The following is a 14850-nucleotide window of genomic DNA, read 5'->3' as shown; positions in this document are numbered from 1 at the left end:
TTACCTCATTTTTTGAAAGCTGAGCCCCACTACCAACTTCTTCAGAAATGAGGCTCACCCAGTGCCTAGTTTGGGTTTTTTAAAAAGCAAATCATTAAAAGAAACAGGCTTCATTTGAATGACACTTGTGGAATCCTCTTCTACATAAAAAAGCAGCTACCAGATAAATAAAAAAAAGAAATCAGGGTCTACAATGTCAAAAATTTGTCAAACAGTGACATCTAGATGCATTTTCTCATTCTCTGCTGATGCCACTGCAGTTATTAACAGAAATGTATCTGGATTTTGAAACAAGTGGAGTGCGATGATTTGCAGTTGCTTTTATATATAATTATGCATACCAAGTAACTAGCACAGTCAGTGCTTTTATACCTTTGAAAATAAACTGGCTACTCAGTGCCAAGCCTAGGCTCCTGCCTTGGACACACAACAGGCCAGAATATATTTAAAAATATGCTTAAATGCTGCACATAGAATTGTTTAAAAAGTGTTAAGTCAAACACCGTCAATAACTTTGGGGGGTGTCAGACACCATCTCCTAGGTGACTACCTGGCTCAGATAGCATCCTTAGCAGGGTAACAGTTACGTTACTCAAAAGATTTTTCTCTTCTTCAAAGCCTGTTCTCCCACCTTCCCTCCTCTAGTCAAAATAAGAAGCTCCAGCTTGCTGTCTGACACCTCGCTCAGCCTGGACAGCCGGGCAGAACCTGCGGCACTCTAGGAAAACTCCACTTCTTCTCCCTGAAAAGGATCTGACCACAGCAGCCAAGAACTATAGCCTCTGAAAGAGGGCATGACAACTTGCTTGATCTGAAGGTAAAAACACAAAAGCTCCAACTTATGTTAGATGCAACTGTTCACCTCTTCCACAATTCGGGTTTTATGCTTCAGCCTTCCAATGGGGCATTGATATCTTGATCAAAATGATCAAAACTGAAAAATATGTCAGCTACATTTAAGAGAGCACTCCAAATTGCAAGACAACAGTAACAATCTCAGACAACATGAAGCACACAAGGACTCAGTGGAAAGGAAGACACAGGTTTGGAAAGAGCTTCCAGGAATGAATCCTGATTCAGGCCACTCTCTCAGGGCAAAACCACATTTCTGCTTAATAAACTATACTACCATAATAAGACTTACACACATGAGTCCAGCTGCTTCGTGTTGCTGCACCAATCCACAAACTTCCACTTACTGCTTCTGCCAAAAACATCATCTTCAACTGAGCTTTTTTATAACTTAGAAGTCTTTTTTACTCTTCCCCCTCCCCTTTTTATTTTTTAACGGCTACTGTCATAGGGCCTCCAAATACAGGCTGCTGATTTCAAGAAGATTACCCACAAAGCACTGACAATTCTGTACTAAAAACCGTGCTATGCTCCCTTGCTTATATCCACCTCTTCAAGGGTACTCCCTACTCAATAAATCATGAGTTCCATGAGCAAAGCAGTACCTCAAGCCACACATGCAACTCTGTATCTCTCATCAGCAGGCAATGAGAAAGGGAGTTGGACTTAAAAAAAAAAAATTGTAATTTAACATCGGTCATAAATGGCTCAACTCAACTGCAAAATGATACACTGAGTTAAATCTGCTGCTGCTCTTTACATTCTTGCTGCAAAGTCCGTGCTTCCACATCCCATTTAGCTTCACCAGCTGGTCAAGAATAAAAACATCTAAAAAATGTAATGAAACAAATTTCAGCATATCTGCGAGTAGAGTATTAACTCTCAAAACAGTATGCTTAAATAGTCTCTTGTCTTTAAAAAACACACTACAAGAACTGCAGTTGGCTTATCTGAAAAAGAAATTACACGACTTCCTAATAAAAAGCAGTTGCAGGTAATTTAAACGTTGTAATTAATGGACACTAGGAGTAACAGAATTTGAAATTACTTTCTAAGGACAGATCTGGAAGAGGCCCAAAGTAATACATAATATTAAAAAAAAAAAAAAATCTGGTTTAGCCTTGGATTTTTTGAACTACATTCGATTCAACATACTATGAAAGAACTGGAAAAACAAACAGCTTTATTGACGTCCCCAGCCATTATACATTTTGTTAAAGGCGATATAATTTAATTTAAGCCATTCTAATTGCCAAAGAGCACTCGCTAGTAGAAAAGGGTTTCTTCAGCTCTCAAAAACTTCTTCCCACTTCTCCAGGTCTCAGGTGCTCCAGCTGCCCTACAATCTGTGGGGTCTCAGAGTGAAGTGTTTTCCTGGTGGGCAGCACTGGTAAGCGAAGCAGACAGTAGGAGTTGGAGAAGTTTGGCATGGTGAGAGACTTTCAATGCATGAGATGCCTGATACGCAGCTGTGAGCCTCCTCAAAGAGTCGATGCTTCAGAACTGCCCTTTACCAAGTAAATGCCACAAAAGCACAAATCAACAGGCTGGTGCAGGATGGTGGGGACAAGTTCTGCCCATAATCAGAAAAAGGGGTCAGAAAGCAATATAGTTTTTCAACTCAAAGAATAGTCATCTATACTCAAGAGACACCCAAGAGCAAACAGCAATATGGAAGAACAAGTAGCAAGAAAATGTAGCGGTCCTAGTGTCCCTTGTCCATCTCAAACCAGCATAGAAAACAAACAGCTTTTTCTATCACCAGAAGATAGAAATGTGTACTGACAGTCTGTTAATTGCTTTTACAACTAGAAAAGAGACTGTACACTTGCTATAGTCTGCTGTCTCTGCCCAAGTATCTCAGAGAAGCAACAGCACACAGCAATATTGTCAATGTATTTTTCTAGTTTTTAGAGTACACTTTTACATGAAACTTAGAATTTTCACAACAAATTTCAAAGAAATAGGGTACTATAAAGAAAAAAATAGAGTAAGTAATTAATAAAAGCATCCACCATCACACATAGTTTGCATCTAACCAATGTCAAGTGTCAGATACAACAGAAATGGCCTACAGAGACCAAGCATGCTTACCTCTGTATTTGGTTGTAGTGGCTGTCCATCCTGGGCTGCAGATGGTACTATTGCCCACGTAATGTTGGCACTAGCAGATGATAAGGAGCTGAGGGCACCATTTTTCAGTTGCTCTGTGGAGTGTGACTTGGGCCCAGGCCATCCCAGGATACCTTCTGAAGCAGAAAATGGGTGTCAACTTACAAGAGACAGATTACAGATTTCTTCCATTCATCTCATCACTCTAGTAATGTAAATGAACTTCTATCTCTTCTCTGCTTCCATGCACAGTTTTACTTCAGTAACAAAAATGCTCTAGCATCTTCTATGCCAATCTATCTGTGATAAATATTTTTTTAGAAATCAATGAAAGAAGATTTTAAAATCTCCACCAGATAGAATTATTCATAAAAATCGTATAACTTGGCACGCCTTGGTAATTTAGCAAGTATTCTCTATCCAGTATTTTAATAGTTATGAAGTTATCCAAGTAAACATTCTTGATATAGTGCAGGTGTTTGCCACACCTTATAAATATGGATCAGTACCAGAAGGGTGACTAATCATCTAGCTTTTGCACCAGATCCCAGTCCAAAGGCTAGTTCAGGCAATATGCTCCCGATCCCTCCATTTCTTCTGCCTGAAATCAGAGTTTTCACCTTAGCAGCTGTATTTTATTTCACAGAATCATTAAGTTTGGAAAAGAACTTCATGATCATCAAGTCCAACCATCAACCCAACACCACCATGCCCACTAAACCATGTCCCAAAGTGCCACGTCTACACATTTTTTTAATACTTCCAGTGATGGTAACTCCACCACCTCCCTGGGCAGCCTGTTCCAATGCTTGACTACTCTCTCAGGAAAGAAAAGTTTCCTAATATCCAATCTAAACCTCCCCTGGCACAACTTGACGCCATTTCCTCTCGTCCTGTCACTAGTTACTTGGGAGAAGAGACCAACACCCACACCACCACAACCCCCTTTCAGGTAGTTGTAGAGAGAGTGATGAGGTCTCCCCTCAGCCTCCTCTTCTCCAGACTGAAGAACTCCAGTTCCCTCAGCTGCTCCTCGTAAGACTTGTTCTCCAGACCCCTCACCAGCTTTGTTGCCCTTCTCTGGACATGCTCCAAGCAACTCAATGACCTTCTTGTAACGAGGGGCCCAAAACTGAACACAGTATTCGAGATGCAGCCTCACCAGGGCCGAGTACAGGGGCACGATCACTTCCCTACTCCTGCTGGCCACACTATTCCTGATACAGGCCGGGATGCTGTTGGCCTTGGCCACCTGGGCACACTGCCGGTTCATGTTCAGCCGGCTGTCAACCAGCACCCCCAGGTTCTTTTCCTCCAGGCAGCTCTCCAGCCACTCCTCCCCAAGCCTGTAGCATTGCATGGGGTTGCTGTGACCAAAGTGCAGGACCCAGCACTTGGCCTTATTAAACCTCATACAGTTGACCTCAGCCCATCGATCCAGCCTGTCCAGACCCCTCTGCAGAGCCTTCCTGCCCTTGAGCACATCAACACTCCCACCCAACTTGGTATTGTCTGCAAACTTACTGAGGGAGCACTCAATCCCCTCATCCAGATCATCGATAAAGATATTGAACAAGACTGGCCCCAAAACTGAGCCCGGGGGAACACCGCTTGTAACTGGCTGCCAGCTGGATTTAGCTCTGTTCAGCACAACTCTCTGGGCTCGGCCATCCAGCCAGCTCTTTACCCAGCGAAGGGTACTGTCTGTACTATTAGAAGCTCTTTCTAGATTAAGTGCTAGAATGCTTTAACTGGTCCCAAAACCACAGTTTAGAAGAGGTCTCATTAGAAAGATAAACATTAAATATGAATCAAACAGAAGTAGACATCAGAACAACCCTTATTTCTGGGGGCACCTGATTTTCAGGGCAGGCTGGTATTTAAGCGTGCCAAGACAGAAAGAACGATCAGCTAAGGTGGCTGCACAGTTGTTCCTCCCTTACTGCTCTAAAAACACAGTATCAACATTCAAATCAGTGGCCCTCAGTATAGGGTTTAAATTTCAGCTACTAATTACACGCTGCTATAAAATGCAGAGATATGGATACAAAAATCGCAGCTCTTCAGTCATTATCATAATTCATATATGAAAATACAATCAGTGCCACAGGGAGGATGTCCTCTCACCAGCGGCAACTTTTTAAGATGATCCAAATCAACACAAAGTACATTAAAGAACACACAATTTCTCCTCTTCATAACACCAGGGGTTACCAGAGGTTTCCTCCTAGCTAAAGTAAATGGTCTGATCCGGTGAGGTAATGCCGTGTACTATTATATTAACACTTATATTATTAAAAAATGGGCCACAAATCCTATAGCTGACCTCTTACCAAATTCTAAAGATAAAATAACTAGAGAACATTCCTCTCATCTAAAATGGCACTGAGTTACAATGACATGAAAAAACTTCAAGTGTACTTGCTTAGTGTGTGATTTTGTGGCACCATCTTTTGCTGAAGAAAGAATAAGCAAATAGTTATGTATAAAATTATTCTCAAAGGTCTGAGTAACCACCAGAGAACCCAGCTCTTTTTATTTTTTTAATGTATATTTCATACAATTACTCAAATTTCCCACAAAGGAAGAACATCTCTTTGGCTCTGCAGTCAAGCTACATACTGCAAAGCTTTTTGGGTTTCAATGACTTCGAGGACTATGGCAGTAGATGTTATAAATCCTGGTCGAGTTATATGAACCATGTGAGAGAAAATGCAAGTATCAAACAAAAGGTCATTTTCTTGGATAGGGTCTACATTTGGTCCTACACATCAGGAAGCTAACAGCTCCCCCCGTTCCAGGGATGGAGTTAAATCAACACATGCTATTGGTATACATGGCAAGGAATGAAGAGCACAGTGACTGTAGTCATAGTAGCTCTTTGCTTGCTCCTCAGGTCTTGAGCAATTTGCTGGTAGGAGCAAAGGATAACCCCAGATCCCTCAAAACAATCTCCGATTCAGAGGATAATCTGAAGATTGTTTTGGCAGATCCAAAATGGACTCTCACTCTTCATGGGAGGAAGAAAGCATACCATCAGCATGAACAATAAAACTGATGTGGAAAATCTTGAATAAAAATGTTGGTTCCTTGGAGGGAATTCACATGTCTGTAAACCGTTAAAAAATTTTCAGTCTTTTTGATATTAATTAGTACAGATTTCAGAGGGTAAAAAAAAGGCAGGAAGTTAAAATAAACTTGTTTTACTTTTGAAGAGCCACAAAGAGTTTTATGGAGTGTGCCTATGCTTCTCACTCTTCATTACTTTGCAGTAACAAATCTCAATCTATTTTTCTGTCTCCGTCAAACAGCTGAATATTGGATTATTGCTGTTATTTTGCTATTACAGAGAGACTTAAAAAAAAAAAATTGAACGGACTTCTCTTTATGCCAATCTTTAAAAATCAGTCACCCAATCATTTCCTTGGGCTATCCATTTTCTCTCTGCACATACGATCTATTTAGCCTTCAGTGTAAACAATTATTTTTTAAATTAGTATTCTTTTTTAAAAAATCAAAGTTCTGTAAATAAGCACAAGAAAAAGCCCCCACTTAAATAAATACCTCGCTTCAGGGGAAATTTTTATGTATGAACATTTACTTCACCATCACTTACATATTTTTAAGAACAATATACTAGTTTTCCTCTTCAGTACAAACACACTGTAAAAAGACAATTTACTTCATCTTTCTCCACGTTTTACTCTCTTACAGGAATAGAAACTATTAGAACTATGCAAGCATGTTTTTCCACCTATCTCAAGGGCAATATTACCCCCACAAAATAACAAATCTTGTCAGCTTAATCAATTTTTAAACAGATCTTAACAACACACGATGACCTAGCCAACACCAATACAATGCCAAGAGTTAAGGTCCATCTGTTTCCTCAACACGTCTGCATATGAGAAAAATTGTTTTGTTAAATTCTGTCAGTCTGGAAGTTGACTACTTTGCAGGAGGAGACATATGCAGTAAAAAATACTAGTCATACACCACAGAAACCTAAATAAATAAAAAGTCAGTTCTCTGAACAAGTTGAAAAAATTCCATGCCTCATTTCAAAGTGCCATCAGGGAACCTTTGATGATCTTTAATCTACAAATCTTACTTTGAGATATCAGTATTCTTGTTGGGAGTTGCCATATACCTAATATAGCAGCCTACTTTTCAGGCAAGAGCAAAGTATGAAAAGCAAACTCATCAGAAATAATCTTAGAATCAACTAAGATCAGAATACAACCTCTATACAGAAACTGAGAGGACACAGTAACACGGCTCCTACTTCATTCACATTATCAGTTGTACATCCAAAACATTCTCATCTGCACTAGTAGAAATTACTCTTACCACAAAATAGTACAGGTAGTTGTTCCCTGTCCCATATCAAATAATTTTATTTTATTGGAATTTACTCTCCCCCGACTAAGCTGCCATCTGTAAATAACGTGATCCACTCTAATGGAATTACCATCTTTGCCACTTTATGGCACTCGAAATTTTCTATCACTAGTTCATTTCTGCTCTTTTAAAGATTTTAGGAAGAAAAAGATATAAAAGCTAAACATATTATGAGAGAGAAAGTTTATCTTCAAAGTTGGATAAGAATAGGAAGAAATTGCTGTCACTGTTTTGTTTTTAAGCCATATTTTTGCTCTGTTCTCAGCCACAGCCAAAGACAGCTGACAGAAAGGTAAATTCAATTCTTACACATTTCATAATTCTAAAGAAATTCTCCAGAAAGGCAGTCACAGATGACACAACAGCATTCACAGCTACACAGCTACTTTACAATATGCTTTAAGACTATGCAAAACACTACATTAATTAAAACAAAATATCTGTTTCTGCAGTAAACTATGCAAAAATAAGAAAGGATGTCGCAAATACAGACTAACAAAATCAGCCAGATCGTGTCTGCCTGCATTGTTGTTGGTTCTGTGGTTCCAAGAGTGAAAACCCAAGCCCGATTCCTCTGGAAGTTCAGTGCATATGTACACAGAAAATGAGAGTCCTTGCAGAAAATACCCAAAAATTAGCTTCTTGCCTACCTCCCTGAACTCCGATTTCCACTATGATGAACAGGCAGCAGAGAAATCCACCAAGGCACCGGAGATCGCTTCTACATAAGAATAGTACAACATCCAGACACGAACTGCTCTCCTTTCCCTACAGCAATGCTGCAGTTCACAAAACCCCATCTATTTCAGATGGCACAATAGACTGTATCCCACACAAATGCCCTCAGAGGAAACGTCTTTCCCTTTCACAGGTGCACACAGCAGAAGAGAGGGAAATACTCCCTGAAGAGGTTTACAGGAGATTTTTCAGTTAAGCAATGTTGGTAATTTTCTTTTCTTGGTTCTGATTTTCTAGGTACCTGATGTACCTTCAAACTACATTTCTGCATGATAATTGATGCATGAAATATGTTTGACATCTACCTTGATTCTGTAACAAAAAACTTTCCATTTTTAGGTCCTCTGGTCTTGGTTTATAGACTAAAAAAACTTACTGTTTTTCCTGGTTCAATTGTAAGTTAACATCTATTGATAAAACTCTTACAATACACTGTAACTATACTCTAACAAACATCCCCTTAACAATGCAAAGGTAGGCTTTGAAGAGAGACCAAGTTTAGATCTGGATTTCTTCCCCTGCCAGGGATGGATGCGACAGTTTTGTCACTCTGCTGCATCCGACAGCAGGCTGAACCAGCAACAGCAAGTGGCAGCTGCATATCTGCTTTGCAGATTAGAAAGACAACGTTGTATTTGCTAATGCTGTGCAGGGACTAGAAAATCACATAAGCTTCCAAAGAAAGAATATATAAGGAATAATGTATTAGAATTTAGCAAATTGTTTTGGTTATTCTCAACAGAATCAAGATTAGTGATGATGCATTTAAGGGAGATCTGACTGACCGTGTCGAATTTAGTAAACTACACCAGTAACAAAGAGTATGTTCTCCCCTGTTTTCTTTCCTCACCCTTCCCCACCCACAAGCATTTGGGGGCCGGGGAGAAGGGAGGGGTTAAGCAAGAAAGACGATTCCTCTGCTCATTTTTCTCTCTTCCTGCCATCTCAGCTGCAGGAGGATCCCTGGAGCTGTCATTCATCACCAAATTGAAAGCATCTAGATTTTGTCTTTCCTGTCCATTTATTTTCTCCAAAAAGGAGGCAACAGACAATCTGCTAAACCAAAGTTCAAGTCCACCCCCACCCACAACTCCAGAATCATCTTCAGTCCCTTCACTGCCACGGGAGCCAAAATAAACAGCATTTGCACATTCAAATGAACTTCAGAAAATCCATAATGAGAATGAGTTTGGGTTTTGTTTTTAAAAAGTCCTCAGAAAAAAGACACATTCTATTTTACTCTTTGGAGAAGTGGGCAAGTGCGAAACAGAAATATATAGGAGGTAACTCCTATCAGGATATGCTTTATTCAGTCAATTAATGGTTAATGTGAAACGCAGACTAGAAGAACGGATTTATCTGTGCAGGCTGCTACTACAAGGCAGGATTCTGTCGCCAAAACACTAAAATAAAAAACAGACTTAAAACACAACATAAGCTGGTAAAGCTACTTTAAAATAAACATTCAAGTTCACTCTGTTGGCAGTTTGAGAGGGAAGGATGTTAACCATAGCAGTCAATAGGCTCTAGAGATACTCTTTCGCCAAAGGCTACACAGGTGGAAAAAAGATCACTAGAAGTTCTGAAGTTTGAAATGCAGACAAAAGTTTCTTCTCCACATTTTTATTTTAAAAGGCACCCGTTTCCTGTCTGCATGTTAAATCAACTCAAGCTTGTCACAAGGTACTTAATGCTGATTAGCAAATATTTTACATGTACCTAAGTGGTGACATCCTTGGCCAGTAAAAGAATCCTTGACATTTTTCTCCCTCCTACAAAAAGAACAAAATTCCCAAACCCAAAGAAACTTGTATAGATGCAATCCTTTACCCTCAACTCACACTACATGTAACCCAACACTTCCAGCTAGTAAGATCCTTCTCCAGCGTATTTTTCAATGAAAGAAAAAAAATTACAAAGAATTTATCCAGTCATCAATGCACATACCTTTAATAATGACAGCTGGAAATTAATTTGGCATTATTTTGACTCAAAAGTCAAAACACAGACAGGATTTTGCTTCACTGACTATTCTTGTTGATGTACTTCCAAAATGAAGCACTAACAAAAATGACAATCACAAAAACCTTTCCCTGAAGCTTTAGAGTGGAAATAAAACATGTATTGACTACCCTTCAAGACAAGATTGAAGGCTTCAGTTTAATTTTCAAGTCTGCTTGTAGGCTTCAGGTCCAAGACTGAAAATTAGTAAGAAACATGAAAATGAAGAGGAAAAATCACGTCATCCTTAAACTACTCCATGACAAAGGATGCCATAAAAATATTTAGAGTCAAGACCTACACAATCCTCGTTCCTGGATAAGATTCCACTAAACTGAATGCCAAGCTGCTTGCTTTCCACTCACATTACTAGTAAACAAAGGTATAAAAATATTTACATCAAAAGAAAGGAGAAATTTTTTTGTTTAAAACCATGAAGGTCTCAAAGCTGTTTAAAATAGCTATTATTTAATTATAATCTTCATGAGTGCATTCCGTAAGTACTAAGTCAGAAACTCTCAGCTACTTTTAAGTCCTTGCTTTACCAGCAGTAAGACTGCAAGGCCTATGGTGCACAGAGAAGTTGTCAGCAATCCTTGCATAATCGGCCATAAAGACTTCAAGGACACAAGCAGAGAAAAGGTACAGAGAAAGCAGAGAAAGTAGATACATATCTACTTTTCAGGCAGTTCTCTCTCTTTATGGCATAATAGTGACAGTTTTTGATGCTGAAGAAAGGTAAACTCAAGGGTAAGTTCAAATCACCAAAAGCTACGCCGTTGATTATTTCTCACACTCCACATGAGCAGGACTGTGCTGCTTTGCTGGACTGGACTGCTTTCATGAACTGTAGGCTAGAATCAAAAAATAAGTTACCAAATTCCTATCTTGTCTCTCCCTACAAAATTCTGAGGATCCTGCCCCACAATGCCCACTAGCATCCTGGGCACTATGCAGCAGGTAATGAGTCAGTACTGGCATGGACACATTTGGCAATAAATTGCACAGGGCCATCACATCTCATGGGAAAGGCATTTGAGACTTCCTATCAGAGGAACATATGGCTTTTAAACTAACAAGAGTCATTTTCACCTGACAAGTATCAACAAGTGACAGTGAAGGCCATCTTTTGGTGGCACCTTCTCGGTATGAAACAAAAAAAAATTCACCTGGAAGACAGAATCAAAATGAAATATATCATCTCTCAGAATTAGAGTTTGCTAGAGGATTACTTAAAGGCATTAGTCTGATTAGGTATGAGTTTACGCAGCTTTGATGACTCTGAAACTCTACCAACTCAGCAGAAGTGTTAAGTCTATCAAAGGATGCCTGGACAAGATTAAGTGTGTAGGAAGATTAGTAATCGAGACTTTTAGGCCAGGTTCCTTCAGGCAACTGTGTTGCATAACAAGGCCTGGGGCGGGGGGAGGAGAAGTAATTTCACAGACCTCTGTCAGGAAGAAGAGACTAAATATTTCAGCAGCTTTTAGTTCCTCTTTTTTTTTTTTTTTTTAAAATTACAGACCAAAGAATAAGCACACATACACACTGAAGAATTAACCGTTTGTGTTCAGGTTCTCACAGTTACACCAAAGATGCTGGTGTGAAACAGTGCTAAGAATTTTGATTCCTGAAAGGATTCTTGTGCAAGATTAAAGTCTAAGGAGGAACAAAGACACCTATTAAATTTTATAGTCGTGGCTTTCCACTTTTTTCAAAAAAAATATGGGATTCCTTTTCAGCAATTACTAACATTATGCTTGTTTTACTCTGTTCTTGTGCACAGATCTTCAAAAAATCATTATCAAGTCAAAATACAGACACTGATTTAACAGAAAACTATTTGGACACAGATGCAAGGACATGTACAAACTCAAGTCATCTATCTCTGACAGTTCACTTAGATCACATGGACATGAAAAACAACCTTCAGGGACTTTGAAACTAGAAATTCGAAACTAGAAAGTGGCTTTTCTTTGAAGGATGCTTTTCATCTTTGTTCCAAACCATTCTCTTTTGAAATGAAATTATATCAAAGAATTCAATTAAATGCACTTTATCATTACTATTTAGATATGTGCAAGGGTTTTTTTGTCTTTTCTACAAGAAAACCAGAATTCAGAAAATAAGCAAATTTTTTGTTCATTTATGTTCCTTTATGAAATACATCAGAATCTGGATGCAGGAAAGTCATGATATACCATAGTATAGGTGTCAAAGTTTTTACACTGTTTTTTCCAAGAACCCCTTTTACATTACTTGCCTACTTCTCAGATGACCCTCCCACATTTCTAGTCTCCCAACAGTGGGAATTTTTCAGAGGGCTTCCTATCTAGCTGTCTCAGCAGCCCTAAGGGCATATCCTGCCCTGTAGTAAACCTACTGTAAGTAAGGACAGGCTGGGGGGGTTGTTGTTGAAGCACCTAAAGAAAACATAAAAAGTCACCCCATATCCAGAGTTCTGCTGCCACTGCTCCTCTTATATCAAGCCCTGCTCCTGCTCTTAGATTAGGCAGTGCAGTTTGTGTATGGAAAAACACTGACGATCTTTTCAGAAAGCTGAAGGTCCAACTTCCAACCTTATGGACAGAGATGTAGAACTGGGTCAAATGAAAAAATTGAGCTACCTGGGGACTGAGAGGTTCATGCCTGCAGAGTTCAATGCAGAACCACACTGTTTGACATTTTAGGCTCATAAAAATTTGCCAGAGATTTTTTTTTTTTCTTTCTTTTTTTTTTTTTTTTTTACATAGCAGCATGGAGAACTTTTTCCAGATTTAGAGAAAACCACAGACTGGAATAAACCTGCCTCAGCAGCATCATTCCATGTAAAAAACTAGAAATATTATTTTCACTATAACATTGCATAATATTACATGTATTGTTATAAAAAAAAATCTGTATTGTGATTTCAATCTCAAAAAAAAAAAAAGAAAAACAAAGCCCACAACAAAAAAACCCCAACCAAACGGGTTCTGCACTGTCAAGTGCTTATCTTGCTCATCTAGGCTGATCTACCTGTTCTCTATGCCCTCCCTTTTTTTTGTCTTGCTATTTTCAGAACCTGATTTCCCTGAGAAGACTTAGGACTCTTCTGATTTCAACAGATTTTGCAACCTTTTTTAGAAAAGAGAAAAATTATAATACTTGAGGCTGTATAAGCTTACAAGCCGCTCACTCCAATTTGTCTCTCTGATGATTGGTTAATTTTGCTTGCTTGCGTATCATAATAAAAAATTCCAAGGCACATAAAATAATACCCAAGAGAGCTTGTGCTCACCTGATGACAGTGTCCTGTTATGATGCTGGCCCACTTGATGCATGCTTTGCTGTAATAGAGTCAGGCATTCTCCAAGGCAGCTCAGGGTGGCAGCAGAGGTAGCTTTTAAAAGCAGCAAGTCCTGATCCAAGGCAGAAAGAGGCCCAGAAGTTGGGAGAGCTTCAATGGCTTGTACAAGATTCTTCTGTTGTCCCTCAACTTGGCTCATGATCTGTAAAGGTCCAAAAACATCTGCTGTCATAGGAAGTATCGCTATATAACTCTTAAATTCTTATGGGTTGATATAGTGACTAAATGTGAAGAACTACCACAAATGGATGTTAATGTTCTGATCCAAACATACCACATACTTACCCAGAAAAACGAAGGGCTTGAGACTACCAAAGGCCTGTAAAAATGTCAAGACTATGTTAGAGAAAATTGTCTCTTAAAATTAGTGGGTTCATAGTAGGTTTAATGGCGTGGCTCATACTTTCTGAAAGTCTTCACAGGAAAAGTATGAAAATTGTACTTCCTTCTCCATTAATTTAGGCTTAGATTTTCTTTCCTTTGTATGTGACCTGAGACACCCAAGGAAGCTACACTGTCTCTCCTCCTTCTTTTCTACATAAAATACCTAATCACACTTTAAGAACAGACATTTTTCATTTCTCATGCACCAGTAAGGAATTATTTTTACAAAATAGAGTAACTTCTAAGTTTACAGACATTAGCATAGGATGCAACTCAGAGTACTTATTTACTATCTGATATGAATACCAGCTGTCAGGGAAAAAGTTCATCTGTTTCTAGATTGGGACCATCCAGATGAAGATGAAATGCACGCTTGTATAGTAGATAAAAACAACGTTATTTGAGCAGGCTGTTTTTTAAACAAATTGGCAGGCTTCCAAAATCATTCCTCAAGCCAAAAGAGAGAGAAGTTTTAAACATCTCCTTTTTCTGTTTTTACAACTTGTAGTAAGTTACACATGCACATGACAAACTTCTTTTCTTATACTTACCTTGCAAAAAACTTTTTGCAAAAACTTAGCAAAATGGACTGATTAAAAAAGTATACACAGACCCCCACGATACATAGCTTTAGGGAACTGCTAGAACCCCAGGCAGTGCTCTGCTTTGAGAAGTCACACACCGTGTAACTGAGCTCCACAGCACAGACTGAGGGGTTGCTTCGACACTAAAATAAAAACAAGAGCACCACAGACAACACACTCATGCAAATATTCCTCCCTCAGGAAAAGAGCTCAGGAAGGCAAACTGAAGGAACAGCTAGGAGAAAAAATATCATATTCTCCCTGGAAGACTGCACAGTATAGTTGTATGGAAAACTGTTTCTCTCCTTTTCCCATGCTGAATAAGACTGTGAAGTTGAAAACCTGATGTTCTCATGCTTCACAGACACAGAAATGTTCTATTTCTGTGAAAATAGAACCCGGGGAAGATTATGGAGCGGTTGATCTTGA

General features: G+C 39.0%; 1 protein-coding gene across 1 annotated transcript in view; it reads right to left on the bottom strand.

Annotated features, from left to right (window-relative positions):
* Positions 1-14564, bottom strand: part of OSBPL10 (oxysterol binding protein-like 10) — a gene marked incomplete at its 5' end in the record, with an annotated part of 50144 nt that extends 35580 nt beyond the window's left edge. Inside the window, 4 exons of the mRNA XM_010291354.1 lie at positions 2947-3101; positions 13385-13595; positions 13739-13772; positions 14389-14564. Coding sequence (XP_010289656.1) covers positions 2947-3101; positions 13385-13595; positions 13739-13772; positions 14389-14564 — 576 coding nt within the window. The remainder of the gene's footprint in view (positions 1-2946; positions 3102-13384; positions 13596-13738; positions 13773-14388) is intronic.
* Positions 14565-14850: the final 286 nt, after the last annotated feature.

This window comes from Phaethon lepturus, unplaced genomic scaffold (assembly GCF_000687285.1).
Source record: "Phaethon lepturus isolate BGI_N335 unplaced genomic scaffold, ASM68728v1 scaffold21447, whole genome shotgun sequence".
Taxonomy (NCBI): domain Eukaryota; kingdom Metazoa; phylum Chordata; class Aves; order Phaethontiformes; family Phaethontidae; genus Phaethon; species Phaethon lepturus.
Note: the sequence above shows the minus strand (reverse complement) of the source record. Positions and strands in the feature narration are given on the sequence as shown.